The 19,354-nt window shown below is 37.2% G+C and overlaps 1 protein-coding gene across 3 annotated transcripts in view; it reads right to left on the reverse strand.

Moving 5' to 3' along the window:
• LOC136817150 (kinesin-like protein KIF21A) overlaps positions 1-19,354 on the reverse strand; it is a 63,263-nt gene that overhangs the window by 32,779 nt on the left and 11,130 nt on the right. For all 3 annotated transcript variants that reach the window (XM_067073485.1, XM_067073487.1, XM_067073486.1), the window contains 13 exons: positions 16,286-16,518; positions 15,715-15,894; positions 14,431-14,473; positions 12,842-13,024; positions 11,729-11,843; positions 9,403-9,545; positions 7,485-7,637; positions 6,322-6,437; positions 5,173-5,275; positions 4,459-4,640; positions 3,810-3,904; positions 2,189-2,249; positions 1,163-1,328 (listed from right to left, as the gene is read on the reverse strand). In XM_067073485.1, the coding sequence (XP_066929586.1) occupies positions 1,163-1,328; positions 2,189-2,249; positions 3,810-3,904; positions 4,459-4,640; positions 5,173-5,275; positions 6,322-6,437; positions 7,485-7,637; positions 9,403-9,545; positions 11,729-11,843; positions 12,842-13,024; positions 14,431-14,473; positions 15,715-15,894; positions 16,286-16,329 (1,584 nt within the window). In that variant the 5' untranslated portion in view covers positions 16,330-16,518. Of the gene's footprint in view, positions 1-1,162; positions 1,329-2,188; positions 2,250-3,809; positions 3,905-4,458; positions 4,641-5,172; positions 5,276-6,321; positions 6,438-7,484; positions 7,638-9,402; positions 9,546-11,728; positions 11,844-12,841; positions 13,025-14,430; positions 14,474-15,714; positions 15,895-16,285; positions 16,519-19,354 lie in introns of those variants that run through there.

Below are 19,354 nucleotides of genomic sequence, written 5' to 3' on the forward strand. Positions count from 1 at the left end.
TAATTTTTAACACTGCAATGGCTTCTCCTCGGGTACCAATTCCAAAATAACTCCAATCAAAGATGGCAGATATTGCTTGGTCCAGGGTTACATAAAGGTCAGTGGCTCGTGTCGTAATAAGGGCTGGCGTTAAATTAGGGCTGGCGTAAAAAAGGCTGATGAGGTAATTAAATATAAATAACACCCAATTCTAATATAAATTCTGTCAAAATTTAACATTCTCCAAGTTTTTTTGGATAATCATATTTGTTATGCCATTACAACAAACTATTCCCTAAGTTGATGGTGTATTCTGTAACTTAAAACTTGGATTATTTTGCTACAAGATATTTTTAATCATACATCATGTGTTCGCTTAAAAAGACTGCCATAAAACTCGCGAGGAGTCGAGCAAGAGAAAATCTTATTCCGAAATCTTGATAAACATGTATTTATCACTTCAGAGAATTTTAAGGAGCTTATAGATTTAATTAATGGCCACTCTAGAGGTAGGGGTACGTTACGTCACGTTAGTTTTTTCTGGATACTACCAGTAGGGAACTAAAGGCCGGTCTCCACTTTCGCGCGAAATGGGCAACAGTTTTTTTCTAAATCTTTTTTGCCCGAAGCAAAGATTACGTCATAAAAAAGTGTCGCGCGAACAAAAAAAAAGTTGAATGAAGTTAAAAATTTTTCTAACTGTTACGTCGATTTTGACTAATGAAATTGCGTCATTTTTCAACCGACCACATGACCTTACAAAAACGTTTAAAAGTTTTCCATGATTTCCGCTTCCCCGCTCCAACAATATTATACCCTTTTTTCCGGAGACTTTGTACAAAGAAGGAAGGGAGGGAGGGAGGGAGGGAGGGAGGGAGGGAGGGAGGGAGGGAGGGAGGGAGGGAGGGAGTGAGAGTATGTGAGGATGGTAAGGGTCGGTTTTTCACCCTTCAAAGTTTCTCTAAGGGTCGGAAAAATCAGAGAGTTTTAAATCAGTCTCTCTAAGGGTCGGAAAATTTAAGATTTTTAAGAAATTTCAAAAGCAAAAAATTGTAAAAAAGTCTCTCTAAGGGTCACTTTTTCAGCCAAAATCGGTCTCTCTAAGGGTCGGTTTTCGGGGGTCCCGTCCGCACATACCACTCAGAGAGGGAGAGGGAGGGAGGGAGGGAGGGAAGACAATTACCTTCGCTTTCTTTTCGCGTTTCAAGTCTTGTTTAGCTTCGTTGATGATGGAATGTATATTATCATCTTCATTAGTGGTGTTGCCAGGCGACATGGCCATCCGACTGACCGTTTGAGCTCGTCTGACAGCTGCCGTTGACATCGCTTCTGACTCGAGGAGTTTGTTGCTGAAAATACAATACAGGCATAATGATACGCATGACGTGATGGCAAACGCCCAGTATTTTCTACTCATGTTTATGGTTTCGTAGTAAACTCTGTGTGCATTGTCTGTTTGATAAAGAAATTCCCGTACGGAAACCTCTGCGATGAAGTATGATTTATAAATAGCAAAACATCTCTCATCGTCCCCCCTCTCACCAACACTCCATCGCAGTGGCCGGTTTGAAAAATCTCAAATAAGAAAAGACAATGACAACAGATCCCCTACGGCAATGAATTTTGAAATTAGCCGTAGATACTGGGTCTGACGTTAGACGTTAATCTTTTAACACTGCAATGGCTCCTTTCAAAATAACTCCGATCAAAGATGAAGGCTATAGCTTGGTCCAAGGTATATAAAGGTCAGTGGTAGAAGCGCTCTTGTGAAAATTGTAAGATTCTCTTGCATTGAGTTGATAAGGAAACTCATCTCTGGGAAAATGGTGGGAATTTGTTTGGTTTGCTTTAGAGAAACAACCAAAACATGCCCTGCGTCGAGAACAAGTTTTCCTTGTAACAAAACCACTAATAGACCAGACCCATAAAACTGAGAGCGCTGTTAAACTTGAAAAGTGTTATTCTACTAAAAAAAGTTACTGCGACAATAGACCTTTTCACAAATTACGTCACGAGCAACGGTTACCTTGTTTCCAAAATATTGCTATGGTAATTGATTCCCAGAGGATTTCATAAGAAGTTTACTCTATTTATAGAAAGTAACACTTGAAGACTCGAGGGATTTAATCACCTAGGTAATAGTTTGAAATCGAGGCAGTCGTTGTACTGAAAATAATTTATGAGAAGACCTATTATGAAAAACACGTACCTTAATTTTTGGATTTCGTTTTCGTATTTTTTGACGATATCTTCGAGACCAACTTTGTCGTCTAGAAAAATAAGACAATACAGTAGAAAACGGTCATTATGCCAGGAATAAAACACGTGCGTTTGCGTAGGGTAAAATCGCGAAATGCGAAAATCGAATTTGGCAAACTTTTTTTGAAAAATGACCCTACAAGATTTGACTATATCTTTTTATTCCATGAAGAGATTACTTTCAAATAAAAAATATATTGACAATGAATGGGTAAGCTTTCTAGAAATCCAAACATAAATTGCATGGCTTTTACCAAAAAATTGCACTTTAGGATCAGAAACAGTCAAAAACCAGCTTTTTCCAATTTTCTTCGAGTTACAGGAATTAATTCCTTGTTTGTTTTGATCTGAAATTTTCAGTAAGGGTGGCCAGCATGGTTCCCTTGCTCATATCAGAGGGGCCCGAGACGGGGGTAAGAGAATTAAAGTTTATAAGTAAATCTTAATTATCACCCAAAAAAGTGCCTTTTTTGTCCATATCTTTTAACTAGATAGTCCCAGCCTTATCCCTCCTTCAGTAAAGCTTCCTATACCTTTTGTCCTTCAGAAAAACCTAAAATATTGGCCTTAATTGCTTGCTTTCAGTTCCTGTAGCCAGTAGTGTGACCCCCTGTATTTCTATTTTATTCCGCGCGGGTTTTTCAATAGAGATGTCACATGACTCAAATCCCGCAGTCTTATTGGACTAGAGAAAGCAAAAGTGAAATCGCGCGATCTGATTGGATGAAAAAAAGAGCTTGGGAACTGGAACCGAATGGAATTCTCTGGAATTCTCATTCTAAAACAAGATGGCGGCGAGAAAAGCACGTCTTTTGCTTTGGACAAAAGGTTGTAAATTCTGGTTGAATTTAAGGTTTTATCTCATTTACTTTAATTAGTAGAGGCTTGTTCAATGTTTGGGGAAGGTAAGTCTATAAAAGTTATTTGTTTTTCGGTGGAAAAAAGTGTTTAAAAAAGCATTTTTTGTGTTGTGTGGTTTATTTTTCTTCGTAAATTTTTGTCTTCAATTTTAAATAGATGGACGAGTATTTCACTGATGGTTATGATTTTTTCACAAAACATAGTAAAACTATTCAGGAACTTGGACCTTTTTACAGAATTTCAAGAAATCTGTTAGTTCTGGAGATATATTGAAAAGTTTAGACATGGGTAGTTCGCGTTCGTGTTTCGCCTTCCCAAACCAAACGCACGTGAAAATGAGAATATGTTCGTCTGCAGACTGTATTGGTAATACTCAGGACCAGAATTTCTAGAATAGAGAAAGAATAAACTTAGGCCGTCACCTTCTATGTCCACCCTCTATGATGATGAACGACGGCTTATTATTTCGGATATAGAATCCAATATCCCTGATTTGTCCGAGTAAAGATTAGTTTGCATCCAAGACAGCTAATGCATCGAGGCGCTACCTCAAACTAGCCTATACCTCAAACTAGCCCATAACCCAACCACCCTTCCCCCACTACTTTAAGCGTCAAATTTTTTTGGACCCAGTTCGCTGATTTCAAACCCTAAACCTATAATTGCCACCGCTTTCTTCGATAATTATCAAAAAAAGTTAAAAAGCATACCTGAGGTCACGTGCGCTAACGCTGACGTCACTTTCAATTCAGTGAGTTGGATGTTTTGAGAATCGATGTTCTTTTGTAAGGCTTTCACTCGCATCCTAAAAATACCGGAAAAATTGATTAAAGTCGATCGGTACATAAAGAAGCTGCTCATCTGATATTCCGATAGCGGATTGGTGGCCACCCAGGCAAAAGCTCTATAGGGAGTGGGCCTATTTTCCATCGGAGAGAAATGATAGTCGGCCTTTGATGTGCCGCATCCCCAGTCGGTTTCAACTACCCTTGCGCGCAAAGCTAAAAATATTTCGGTTGGACCCGCCAACCCCTTTCATTTCTATTTTTGTCTTTTTTTTCTTCATTTCTTTTGAGAATGTTAGTTTCTACATCCAGGGTCTATATGAAGCTCAGTGTGGTTTCAATAGAAAAAGGGCAAAAAAACTAAAACTTGTCCCATCAAAAATTGGGTTCAGTCACTTTTTGAGTTCCGCCATTTTGCGTATCACTATGACGACCAAAGGACCTCCGAAGTAGGTCCAAAGAGGCCGATCCCGAGAAAAGCTTGTAATAGACGAACAAACGAACGGACGACTATAGGTTGGTTTAAAGTACCTCCGAGGTCCAAATAGGGTCCAAAACAAATATCATATCAAACCTTAATGTCTCGTTCTCGGTCCTCAGCATCTCAAGCTCGTGATACGTGTCGGTCATATATTCATTACCCCCGTCCACAGCTCGTTTGCCTTGCTTATATTCTGTCAACTCAAGAGACAGCTGCTGTATTTCTTGTCTAAGCAAGGCAATCTGTTTGCTCGCTTTGTCTTGGTTAACCACAACCTGGAAAACAAAAAAGTGTTTTGAATTAACTAAAATAGACATACGATTGAGTTTAATTACCTTAAGGGAACTTTTTTTGGCGGGCAGCAAATATCCTAAACTTATTTTGGCGAATAGTGAATTTTTCTAATTTTGGCGGGAACTAATTTTGGCGAATAAGCGTAAATCTGTTCTATTTTGCCTTATTTTGAGCAATTTTTATGAAATTCAGGGGTTAGGCAAGGAAATTGGAAAATCTTTGTTGGAAATTGTAATTCTGAAAACCCAAAAATAAGGTAAATAGGCTAAAATAAGGTATCAGAGTAAAAGAAGGGGCCTTCTCTTTGACAGCTGTCAATGTTCTTAAAGATTAAAAAATTTGGGGGGGGGTCCTAATAAGGTCCAGGGGGTTGGAAAATTTTCGAAAAATTAACAAGCGGGGGTAGGGGCGTTTATTTGGAACCTAAGAGTAGCGAGGATAGTGGAATAGAGACGTTACTGTATAGGGAAAATTCCGTTTAGTACAGGCAAAGTTTATTTTTTCGACTATTACCTTATTTTTGATGTTGCGAGCCCTGTTTGCGTACTTCAATGTGTTCAGTGTCTCCATGAAGTCACGATCTGAAGGACTTACACATGCTATCATGAGCGTTCGACTAGAAAAAAGAAAGAGAGAGAGAGTGTGAATAAATAACCTGTTTATTTACACAGATTACTTTTACAACAGAATAGCCACGATTCTTATAAACATGTGATTGAGTTTTGAGCATAGATTTATAAAGCCCGAACGGTTGCATGTCATGGCTTTTGCTGAATATGTGTGTCGAGGTTAGGAAGGAAATCCTACCTAGGTCACGTGACATTACAATAGAATTTCAGGGCTTTGGTAATAAATTAGACTAAGAATTGACGTCAAAACTCTTTACTTTGTTTGCAAGGATATCAAATACAACGACTTCATTCATATTAACGTCACCCCTTTCTGCTAGACTAGAATTCAATCTCCTCGCGCTTTATTCACGATATGCACCACTGCAATGACTTCACGAAATTATGCAACTTTTCTGTTTTTGTTCCACCCAATACGTCACTTTTTCTATTGTTTATAAAGTGACGTATTTGGTGGAAAATTTTGAAAATTCTCAGAAAACTCTCCAGTGTGGTGCATATCATGAATAAAGAAAGTTGATAGGTGTGTTGCGACAGAATTTTATAATGTACACCTCAAAAACAATGGTAAATCGATGGCGAAAAACGACTTTATAAGTAAGTATATCACTCAGTGGTAAAACATTGGCAAGGAAAGATTATCAAAATCTACACCGAAGAAGCTATACTAAAAAAATGACCAGGAAGGTCATTCTTAGTGGAGGTCTCCATCAGGTTTACAAACGTTCAGTTGAGATCATTGTTTTGACTTCAGATGACATTTAATGCAATGACCTCAACCTGATATGCGAGAGCATTGGATTCCAGAACCAAGACGTCACATACTGACAATCGTCTAGATTAAGACAATGTTCACTATGTGGCACCGTCTCAAGGAACTGGAGAAAATGGCCAAGAAAGACTTTGTTAATGTACACCGCAGAAGCTATACTAAAAGAATGGCCTGAAAATATTTTGAAAATCTACACCTATAAGCTATACTAAAAAAATGACCAGGAAAGACTTTTTTCATGCATCTACGAAAGAAGTTTACCTGTTACCACCGAGAGAATCTTGTAATAACCTGGTGAGTTTGGAATCACGGTAAGGTACGTGAGATCCTTTCTTGCTTCTATCACCAAGTGCACTGATAACATTTCCAAGTGAAAGCTGTCCAATTAGAGAATTAAGGGAAAATTCATAAGAAAGGAAGTTAGAGTGTAATTTATTGATAACTTAATACCCATACAAGGGCGTTGGAAAATCAAAAAAAAAAACTTCTTGAAAATGTTTGGATACCCTCTGGGAAATTGGAAATTTTGCAAAAACATAACCATTTGAAAAATTCTTCTTCATATTTTTTAAAGTGAGAGTGGACGAAATAAAATCAGTCTTTTACCCGCTTGAAGTTCTAGAATAACCTTTTCTCTGATCATCCCATCCCTCCAAAAAAATAACCTCGATAACCTGTCGCATTAAATGCGGTGCAAAACTTTATAGGTTTCATTTTTAAGCATGAACGAGACAGATTCGTCCATAAACAGCCCCTTAAACCATCAACCGCTACTGACAGCATATGAGAAGTTTGGGGGCCTGGTGGCCTCACAAAACCTAAAGAATCCAGGGGGGGGGTCAGTGGAAATTTTTTGAAAGATGAAGATTCGAAGGAGGCGGACCTTAGATGAAAAGTTGACTCCCGTTAATTCGAACTCGAACGGGGAAACTTATGTGTTCGAATAACAGCCGAGAGATTCGAATTATAGAAAGTACATTACAAAGGATTGTTCTTGACGGGGACTGGGAATTAGTTCGAATTGTTGAGAAGTTCGAAATAGAAGTTCGAATTATAGAAGTTCGAATAACCGAGAGTCTACTGAATTTCTAAAAATCCAATGGGTTGCTGGCTTTCGAAAAAATTACCTCTGGCCAAGGGGAGGGGACTCGATTACATTCTCCTTTTCAACCTATAGTTTAAAGGGACATAAAAGTAGTAAAATGTGAACATTGCACGAATCACGTGTCATTAAAGAGAACAATTGAAATCACGTGTCAAAAACAAACTTGTAAAACAATTGAAACAATCAAAACCAGCCATATTTCTTTTGATTTTTTATTTTGACATGTGAAATTTGTTTTGATTTTGTATCCCGCTGCATACGGTTTGTTTACAGTACTTTTATGTTCCTTTAAATTTCTAAACGTCAACAGATAACTCACCAAGCCTTGATTGATTGAGATTCCTTCTCGAGCACGATCACCAGTTGCCCCAGTCCTTTTTAAACGTTCCGAACCAGCTAAATCAACGAAATTGAATTTAGCATTCAATACTTCGAATTCTTCTGAACTATCTCCATCTTCTGTGCCATCAGACTGTAAAAATTTAAAAAAAAATTATGTGGAGATGGATTTCTCCCGATTCACTGTCTCTGACCAGTCAGTAGAGAATTCACTTCCAGCTCTACCGAGTGGCAATTGAGTCCTCGGGTTCCACATGGACCCGTAGCTCAATGGTAGAGCAAATGCCCGCGAATGGCATGGTTGTGAGTACTCGCCGGATCCGTTGGTTTTCCAACGGTTCTGGTGGCTGGTCAGAAGACAACATTTATTATTCACTTCATCAGGGGGGGGTCAAGCAGTTAGTACAAGACATCATGCCTACTAAGTGATTCTTTGGAGGAAAGAGGCCACACCACCACCCTTTGACAGTTAGTATGAAATATACTAAGTGATTTCAAAGGAAATTCACTAAGGACCACCCCTTTAAAACCTATCAAACGAGAGTGTGATATTTACTTTTTGTCAAACCATGTTCCCAAAATTGTTTTGAAACAGTTATTGATTTGGTATGATGAATTAAAATGAATCAAAAATTTTATTTTAACACAACGCTGTACAGCGATATATGTACAAGAGTTTCAAATAACGAAGTACTTCTCAATTGATACAATAATGAAACACCGTAAACCAAAAACATAAACATAATATGTAGCGTTCAATCAAGGCAGAAAAAAAATACTTTTTCATGATTTATAAAGAACAAGATTACGAACTTTTACAATTTCAAAATCGATCTAAGTCAAGAAAATAGTAGCTTCAATGTTCTACAGATTTAACTTAGCTTATCAAATCTAAACAGATAAAAAGGACATTTATTTTTAATATTTTTCTGGAAAAGGTAAAAAAGTAGCACTTAGTATTCATTTGTACTAACTGTTTTCCTAGATTTTTTACTTGACACCACCCTAGCAGTCACTTAGTATCATCAAGTACTAACTGATTTTTGAAAATTTATACCACCACGGTACTAACCGGCATGATGTCTTGTACTAACTGCTTGACCCCCCCCCCCTGACTTCATTAAAAAAAACAAGCAAAAATGTCATTACAGGTACTTGCACAGACTACAAAACAAGTGTGAACGTCAAAATTCGAAACGTTAAAAAAGAAGATGTTACACTGACACTAAACACAAAACACTGACCTTAATTTATCCATGGACCAATTTACTCAATCCTGACCAACCAAAAATATTTTTTCTGAAATTGGTACCCTAATGGCGGCACTACTCAATAGCGGTGAAAAAGAATCGAGAACGCTAGATCTACTTTCCCTCAAAAACTTTTGATGATGTAGCACCGTTAGACGTTAAATTTTTAACACTGCAATGGCTTCTTCTCGGGTACTAATTGCAAAAAAACTCCGATCAAAGATGGCGGATGTAGCTTGGTCCAGGGATATACAAAGGTCAGTCAGTGGTTATAAAGCAAAACAGATCGAAACGGTTTCACTTCACTATTTTCATCGGAACGGAACTGCTCCGTTTTCTTGCTCCAAAACGTTCCGGAACCAATAGGAACACCCTTCTTCCGTAACGGAAGCCATACCGGAGCGATACCAAACCGTAACGTTTGAACATGGTCTAACTTACTGATTTTTCCGAATTCATGATAATATGCACCACTGGAGAGTCTTCTGAGAACTTTTTTAAAATTTTCCACCCAATACGTCACTTAAACAATAGAAAAAGTGACGTATTGGGTGGAACAAAAACAAAAAGTTGCATAATTTTGTGAAGTCATTATTGCAGTGGTACATATCATGAATTGTCAAATATTTTGTTCCATCGAATACTTACTGCAGCTAGCCTGTGATGTTTGACGAAGATGGTGAAAATAGCGTGCGACCGCGAGGACGTCGCATTCATATTGGTGGCGGCCGTCGTTCGTGAGATTGCCCCTTCTTCTAATAAGCCCATACAATCTTCCGCTGAGACCACACCTAGATGAAGAATAAAAAGAATTATCGTTGATGTTGAGTCAAGAACAACGCTGGTCCTTATGAAAGTTGCAATACAATAAATACAATCTATCAGCCCTTTCGATTGAGAAACTTTTTTACCATACTCCCTAGCTTTGCAAAATCCAAAATTGGGCTTTTTCAGAAAAAAATTTTACCCCCACATTTGAGGATATTGATATTGAGGGGGGGCACGGACTATTTCTGGAAAAGCCCACCATTTCAATGTCAAAATATCACAGTTATGTGGCAAAATCCCACGCCGCTACGCCGCCATTTTGATTTCCGTTTTGTGATGCTTCGTCGGCAGTTTTCTGTCGGCGTTTGTGGAGCGCTAAGTGTTTACACGCGCGGGCGATTTTTTTAACCAATCAAATTTCCGATCGGCATTATTTTGCTTTAGCATTGGAAGGTCTTCTATTTGACGTTCGAAAACTGAAAAGAACACAGGTCTCGTTAGCGAGCACCTCACTAAAAACCGGGATTTTTCATCTCGTTTCTTAGTGAGTTCCATTTTCGAAAAATAAAAGCCTTTCAAGTGTTTTGACGCAAATTCGATTATTTTGCTACTGCAAGGGCTTCAAAAGTTTAAAGTGACGTCAAAAAATCGAATGTTTAGAGCCCGAAAACCCGGGCTCAAAACATTCGAAAAAGTCGCAAAGTGGAATAGACGTTAATTGCGTAAAAAAAAACGCGGGTGACGTCTAGTATAGGCTAAGGTCTCGTAGGAGCAGTGTTTTAGCATTGGAAGGTCTTCTATTTGACGTTCGAAAAGCGAAAAGAACACAGGTCTCGTAGGAGCAGTGTTTTGTATGGAGGTAAGTTCCAAAATTGCCAAGAACGACAGATACAAAACATCTTTTTTATTTGGCATTTATGTTTCTCCAGTTATGCCCCAATTGCCAAATTTTTTCAAAAGAATTCAAAACAATAGACGATATCGACTTTACATAAAAACTCAGATTTGACCCCCGAGAATTGCCCACAATGCTTTGTGTGGAAAGAATTTCACCGTGAACTTTATTCCGTGCAAAGCATTGTGGGCAATTCTCGGGGGTCAAATCTGAGTTTTCACGTTAAGCCGATATCCTCTATTGGCAATCAGGGCAAAATTGGCATATTTTTAAGTCAATCGAATTGGCTGTATGTGATGGAGTCTTTTCATGGGAGAGATTTTTCTTGTAATTCATTATAAAGTACCTAAAAAGCAGATCACGAAGGGTTGATACGTCAGTGAAATCAGACATCCGCTGACCAAGGGGTTTTAAGAACAATGCAGGTCCTTATGAAAGATGCAATACAATCATGGCGTTCTAAAGTTAAACTTTAGAACGCCATGAATACAATACAATCTATACAAGGGTATCTTTTCATGGGAGAAATTTTTCTTGTAAATCATAGTGTACCTCAAAAGCAGACTGCGCCACTAAGGGTTGATAGGCTCTAGTTTTTAGACGGCCGACTTTTCTGCCCTGCCTATTCTAATTGTTAGAGTAAGCAGAAAGTGGGCAAAAAGTTGGCTGTTAAAATCCTTGCTAAGCTCTAGTTTAGACAGCCAGCAGTCTGCCCTGCCTACTCTAATTGTTAGAGTAAGCAGAGAAAGTGGGCAAAAAGTTGGCAGTTAAAATCTTTGCTTAGAAAAGATGGAAGAAAGACATTGCATTGACGTCAAAAGTGGGCAATACATTGACTGACTTTAGACAGCCAACTTTATGCATACTTTACTTAATTTACAATAAGAATAGGCAGGGCAAAAGTGGGCCGTCTAAACTAGGTCTAAGTCAGTATAACTAGGTCACAGTGTGGATCTAAACACACACTGAAACGACCGCCTTCCATCACGCATCACGCTCGCGAAAGAGCGCGCGCACATTATTAACGCCTATTAATGTCATCTCCAGTACATTTTAGATTATTCATTGAAAACAGATTACAATATAGTCATTTTTCATGTCTCGATTATTCAATTCCGAATAAAAGACATTCAGGGAAAAAAAGAGAAACACCTGGGTAATCTACTTAAAAAAAAACGAAAGTAAATGGTATTGTATACAAAGTAATGAGCCAAGGCAAAACGAGATTAGCGTACCACTATGAAAGAAACCGCCTCCGGCGGTCGATCAGACACCCGCTGACCAAGGGATTTTAAGAAGAAGAAACCAAACCTTTAGACGAGACGCCAGTCAAATAGATGTTTCCATCATGGTCCTCGTGAACACGGATTTGTTTCTTTCCTTTGCTCTCTATGTCCAGCAAGTCGACTATTTCTTCGTTATACAGCTGAAAGGGAACGAAAGACGAGTGACTGAGAATCTCATAACAGATCATCTATTCTACGAATGTGACGATCTGACCTGGTCATTAAGCCAAAACAAACAGAACCACAGTGCTTTTTGCTTGAAAACGAAAGTGAAAGCGACTGGTTCATATGTTGCAATTGGCACTTGTTTTCGTGCGATTGTTTTGCTTTAGCCAATCACGCGCTCAAAAGCTTATCCATCCTGATCAATCCCAAATCTGGATGAAAAAGATCAAAACGGTGCGCCAACCTGAACAGATTCTCTTACGGAGCAATGGCCATTAAAGAGAATGCGTGCCAGCAAGGAGTAATCAAAATTTGGACATATTTCTTTCATTTGCCTAAGGATTTTTCATATTTTTTTATGAATACCATATTACTTCGAACAAAGGCCCCCCCTTTTTTAAACGCCCCCTCGAATAAACGCCCCTCCTAAAAGGAAAATTATTTAATAAACGCCCCCTTCGAATGAACGCCCCCTTTTTAAACGCCCCCTCGAATAAACGCCCCTCCTAAAAGGAAAATTATTTAATAAACGCCCCCTTCGAATGAACGCCCCCTCTAGGGAGGGGCGTTTATTAGAAACTTGTGACTTTAATACTTCAATATCAGTGTTGATTGGGTTTGAAAAGGAAGATTTTAGTCATTTCTTGTAACCAGAGCAGTTTTCGATGCAACTTTAATCGTTGAACCAAAGAAATTTTGCACTAAAATCCCAATAAAGAACTAAAAAAGGGTATATTTGCTCTAAATATTCGACTTTAGACTAAAATAATTCATCGAACGCCCCCTTCTTTTAAACGCCCCTCCCAAAATCGAAAAAATTAAATAAACGCCCCGGGCGTTTGTTCGAAGTAATACGGTAAATGGCCAAATTTGTAAATCGCAGGTTCTAAAACAGCGGAAATCAGTTCCCGCCAAAATTAGTTGCCGCCAAAATTAGTCCCCCTAAGATATCACAGGAAGATTTTCAACAAACCTCTAAGAATTGAGCGGAGACTTTGATTTCCGGTAACGGTTTTCCTTCGCTTTCTGCTTTATCGCGACGTTCTTTGATCCCTTGGAATAAATGAAGTGCGGCACGCGGAATGATTCCAATCGCCGTTTCAGGGATGCCGACGTCGAAACTGGTGCCCATTGTGAAGGTTTTACCAGAACCCGTCTAAAGAGATATATCAGCGAGATTATGTATCTGGAATTCTCTATGGCTACGGTTGAAGTAGCGAGGGTAATGGCGAGTAAGGCAAGTAATGGCGGGTGAAAGCAAGTTCGATACTTGACGTACGGCATTATGTCGACTTTGCTTATACGGTGTTTTGGTGTTTTTCCCGTACAGAGCAAATTAGATAACGACATGTCGCCTTTGGTGACGACCCGTACGGGCAGCCCCGCAACCGTAGCCGTAGAATATCTCCAATACATAATCTCGTTATCAAGTTTTCAAGTGTTTCAATAGTGATCAACAGTAAGGAGCTTTAAATAACCGTAAATAAGAAAACAACTTTAATTTTTTAGTACTCAACGTTTTACCAGCTCCCGTCTCTAGCGAGTTTATGTATCTGCGCTTTCCTGCGTTCCTCCGCCGGTTAAGTTTCTAATTTTATCTAATCCTGACTGACTGAGGATGACTGTAAATTAGTACTTCACTTTGACCGTTCTCAATTTGCGGGTCAGATCTACGGGTTATAACAAATTGCTTCAAACACTACACTGTCCTCAAAAGTACAAATAGCGAGTTTATGTATTTGCACTTTTGAGGACGGTAAAGTGACTGAAGCGATTTGGAAAAACCCGCAGTTCTGACCCGCAAAATCGAGGACGGTAAAAGTGCTGATTTACCGTCGTCCTCAGTTGGTCATGATCTAGTCAAATAAGAACCTTACCGTCTCCGTCGCTGAAAAACACACATACATAAACTCGAAACTTGGCCGGTACTTAGGAGATATACTTATGATGATGAGGGAGCTGACTAATTTCTTGTTTTAAACTCGAGAGTTTAACATAATAGCGCATCCACGCAAAGTGTAGGCTTCGCGAAGACAATCTAATTTCGCTGAATCCACACCCGTGTCAATCCAATGTTAAAAAGCTTGTAATTTAAAATTGATGAGTAAGCATACAATAGTATCAACTTAGTTCGAAACCAAACCTTTGAATTATCGAGCACTCTATGAGGAGGAGACTTAAAGGTTTTCTTTTTAAATAAGAGTCATATCGTTTGCTTACATCAGCATAATATAACAATACACTGTCCTGGTATGGAATATGTGTCTGATATGAAACGGAAACACTTATATAAAAATAAAACATTTAAACCTTTCAAGTTAAAAAAAACGATATACAAAACAAAATTAGATTGTCCTTTTAAAGCTTACACTCCCCTGAAAAATCTAATTTAGAGTTGATAGTCTATATATCTTAAATCATTGAAAATGATTCCTTTGGGCTAATAATTAAATGATGATTAAGAACAACCTAAACTTTTTCAGCGTTTTCATTTAAGAACTTAAAAATAATTAATCTTGTTTTAAATTAAAGATGATTGAAAATAATTTTCTTCTTTCTTACCTGGCCATACGCCAAAATGGTAGCATTGTATCCTTCGAAACACCTGAAAGATAATATTAATAAATTAAAATCGTCTCTCGTAATGATAACGGACAGATGGCATTTTAAAACATTCGTCTGTGCTGGTATGTAGTCTAGTATTCAGGGTATCTTTATTCTTTTCGAGCACTTTTTTACCACCGTCATTCGGTAGCGAAAGCAAAATTTCAAATTCGAGTTTTCAAACTCAATTAATCAAAAATGGAGAAATAACGGTATTTACAAAAACTTTAAAAATATCAACTCCATGTATCATTGTAATGAGTCTATAAAAATTCATGATATTCACGAAGTAATTTTTTATACGGAAAGACCCCAGTTATTGCCTGTAGTGGCAAATTTTATACGACTTTTGTCTAGTTTAAATTTGCCGTTGCACATTAGATAGGCTTAAAGAGATTTCCAGGGAATGTGTGTTCAGTTTTAAAGTCGACTAGTCCGCCATGTTGTTTTCTAATTTATCATAGATTTCCGAGCGTTAGAAATTCAAAACATTCGAATCGTGCTGTTGGCAACCAGAATTGAAAACAAGATGGCAGACTAATGTCAGCTATTTAAACTGGACTAGTCTACACAAAAGACAGCTCCAGGCTTTTAGGCCTTTCTCTTGGTCTATAGGCACTGCTATAAGCGGCGGCTAGTAGCCCCCCACCGGGAATTGCGTATCAATAGGGGTTAAACATAATAGACAACTTTCACAAAAGATGTTTATCAATAGAGATTTCAAATAAAAGAATGTTTAAAACACAGCTGATTGGCTTAGTTTTCGAAAGTCTCTATTGTTTCATTAAAATCTCAGTGCGCATGCGATGTATCCGGAGAAAATCAATATTCAAAATAAGAGCAGTGCTCATATCCCGAAGAGTAGGAGTTTTACACTCGAAACAGAGGAAGAAATGACGTAGCCTAAACCTGGACAGGCTTCCTACGTACGTGTAGCCTGATCCAGAGATCAATGAATGCCCTTCCCCGCCCCCGCCAACCCATTCAAAGAAACAGGAAGGATAGATAGAATCTGATAGAATCGATATTTTACGTGGATAGCCTAGTAATCTAGGACTTTTAGGAAGTCATTCGATTGCACACGGGGTCCACGGTCAGCCGGCTCGGCTATCTATGAACGGAACAGAACATTGGAACGAGCGGGGATTCGAACCGCGAACCCCTGGTTCAAGACGCTGACGCCTTTGATCACTTGGCCATCGCTCCTTGAAAAGGAAAGTAGTGCAACAATATTACTCTTACCCTTCGATAAGAGGGCGTGCTATATTGTCATAAATATCTGGTTGTCGTGATTCAATATCAAAAACATGATCATAAGTAAATGCTTTGTCTTTGCCAAGAATCACTTGTGGATGGCCGGGCGTAACCGAAGTGCACACGTGACACATGTCAATTTTCTCGGCTGCACTCTGTGGACGAATCCTGTGAAACGAGAAAATCATATCAAAAATCAATTCTATTGAATTGAGAAGGTCTTTCGAAGCCACTCTTTAAATTAAATTATACCCTTTTAGTGGCCTTGTGAAGACTATAGGATCGTCTAAAACTCTTAAGAGGGGGTCTAACAAATCTAACAAATCCTGCATTACTAAAAAACAAATTTCATATTTCGCCGCCCAAAACCCCGACCGAAAATGACTTTACCACCCCTACGGATTCATTCCTATATATTTATCACAGGAAATAACTAAATGTGGTTTAAAAGAAAGACAAATATTAACGCATTACGTGTTAATTAATGAAGCCGAAGGAATTGCAAGACGCACCTACTGTTAACTTTGAAAAAAAAACTTATATAAAACAACAAACGAACCTGAGTGCCACTTGAACAGACATATCATCTCCGGGTGCTGCCATTTTGAATGATTTCTTTTTTTCAGTTCAATACAACAAGTAACGATTCTGTATCAAACGTTGGTGGGGGTAATTTTTTTTTTGTTGTCTTTAAAATGATGTATTATAATAAAATTGATTCATTTTTTCTTCATTATGGAATGGATTAGTGATATGAGTGTGTCGATGGACAATGAAGATGTATTTTTTCCTCTAAAAGAAATCGAAAGATATTTTTATTATTATCAAACTTTGAGAATTAATTTTCCAGACGTGAATTTCTTTTCTTCAACCAAGATGTATTTTTTCCTTTAAAAAATCGTAAAATATTTTATTTATCAAACTTTGAAATAAGAATCTTCGATAACATTTATGCATGTTATCACCAAAGACATTATAGTATAAGAATTATTTTACGAGACGTAAATTTTTGTTTAACTTCGATAACATTTATTCATTCGATTCCATCACAAAGAGACATTATAGTGTCTTCGGGGATCTCAGGACCACCCCTCTTTTTACAATCATTGACACAAAAAGTACAGAAATGAGCATCCCCCCTCTTCCTCCCCCCCCCCCCCCCAAACAATGTTGTCGGGGCAAGCTAAGGGCTGGACAAGCAATACTTCATTCCCACTAACATTGTTCAGAGTGGGAGAGGGGGAGGTTTGTTGCAATGTATCTAAATTTGACCACCGGAAATGTGCCATAATATATTGGCAAGGATTGTAGTTCGAATACCACTTACATCTAAACTTTGTTAAAAAGTGATACAATTACAAACCTTTTTTTTTTGAAATTGTTTTTTCATCTATAAAACACCCTTTGTTTTCTAACGAGATAAAGAAAATTCCCAAATTTATTAAACGTAAAATATTTTTTAAACAATTAAAATACGAGCATAGAAAATGTGCAAGGTCTTCTCTGGTGATGTAACCAGATCCTGAAGCCATCACCATGTCATAAAAATCGGAAAAATTGGGTTCAGAAAATTACCTTTTGTTGCCAGGTTTCCAGGCTATAAAGGCCCCCAGCCATAACACAAAGAAGAGGACACCTTAAATAATGGTGTAAGACTATCACACAGGATCTAATCACATCAACTTATAGATAAGTGCATAAATATTTTCAAAATATCTGGTACAATTCCATCTTTTACACAGAGTTACTAAATGTTAAAACATTGTGCAAAAGCATTTTCCAAAAGAAGCTACCTAAAAGAGGCATGAATCGTGAATTTCAAAACCCATTCCACCACATGAAAGTAACCTTACCATAAAATATTATCAACCTAGACATAGGAAAGAATAGATTTCAAATATCAACTTTCATATTAACTTGTAGTTTTTAACTCATTTTGTATATGAATATCATACACGTTTCTTCCTTATTTTGTTAGAAACTTTAAAGGATGGACGTATAATTATTGAATTGAAAATTTGATAATAGAGTATAGTATAATGGTCTTGCCATGAGGCAGTAATATTTTTTTCCAAATGGTGTATTTTAAGAAAAAAAGACATAGGGTGATTACATTTATAACCAGTTACGTTAATTTGTGTACCAAAAAGTATCAATCATAGAGGGTTACTAAACTCAGATATATTCTGGTTCGTTTCTTATAATAAACAGAAGAAATATTATACTGAAACAATGTCATCTAAATAATTGATTGAGCCATCAATACTTTCCTAAGCATAATTCATTATTCAATGATCTGTCTATTTGAATCAATAATGACTTCTTTTTTATATTCAAATATATAGCAAAGTCTTTTGAAGTGGTATTCAAAGCCAGCATAAGCTACAAAGCTATACTGTCTTCAAAGTAAAACTAATTGCAAGGCTCATTATATGACAAATTCAAAACTTCAGAATCTAAAATTTGTAAATTTCGAGCCTAAAATCACTAAATCTGCAGAAAACTGCAATAAAGTCTGAGTCAGGAGATTGTTGGAACCTTAACCCTATTCGAAGTAAGCTTTTAGGGGCAGTTCAGAACTAGGGGGAGGGGCTGTTCCTGTACCACCTTTTAACTTTTGATCTAGTGGGTCTTCTGGATGAAATTTGGCATCAAGATCCTAGTCGGAACATTGAAATAGATTCAAGAAATTTATACTGGGATCTGCATAAATCTCTGGAATGGCAGAGAAGAGCACTTTATTGTTTTTTACTAATGAAACATATTAATCAACAATTAGTTTCTAAACTACATTAATTAGTCCTCATTTTTTGAAACACAAGTTCAGATATAAAAAACAGAATACAGGTTGACATTATCATAATCATAATTGGCAAAATCACAAATGTCTTGAATTTGTTAAAAGATGTTTCATTAAAAGCCATGAAAAGCTGACAAAAAAAAGCAAGTCCAAAAAATACATCTTAGCGTTTTATTTTATTGAAAATATTTAAAGGTTTTTAAATCTCCTGCCTCAGTCATAAATCATCCTCAGTTTTTTTATGTATGCACTGGTATACAAAACAAAAAATATAAAAAAACACAAAAAATTGAACAAAACAAAATAAAACAACATACAAATTACAGGAAAGAAAGCTCTCTCGAATCAGGATTTAGATAACTTTTAAGATCATTTAAATCAAAATTTACTTTTTCCAGCTAGAACTACCTTTAGATGTTGTTATGTTTGATGGTTAGTTACATATCAATATAAGAAAAATATGACATAAAAAGACAAAACTTTATCCCATAATAGATAAACTTTTATGTTGTACTTTTAATCCATTAAGTAAACAAAGATCGTGTTTATATTTCCATGGTTGATGTTTGTTTCATGATAGTGGCTGTAAAAGCTATATAAACTGAAACTCAATCCAAACACTAGAACTAATTAAAAACCATCTAGATCTCGTGATATTTTGGTTTAAATATTGAAAATTATCGATACTTTTTGCTGAGTCAGCAGTTTTTCAACATATTTACCCACCTTGAAAATAAACTTGACATCTAGACATCAAAACCTAACAAACCATAATATTTTTTGGATACTTAAAACTCAGGGCTAACCAGCTGTGAGAATGATTTGTTC

This window comes from Clytia hemisphaerica, unplaced genomic scaffold (assembly GCF_902728285.1).
Source record: "Clytia hemisphaerica strain Z4C2 unplaced genomic scaffold, Clytia hemisphaerica genome assembly, whole genome shotgun sequence".
In the NCBI taxonomy this organism is placed as follows: Eukaryota; Metazoa; Cnidaria; class Hydrozoa; order Leptothecata; family Clytiidae; genus Clytia; species Clytia hemisphaerica.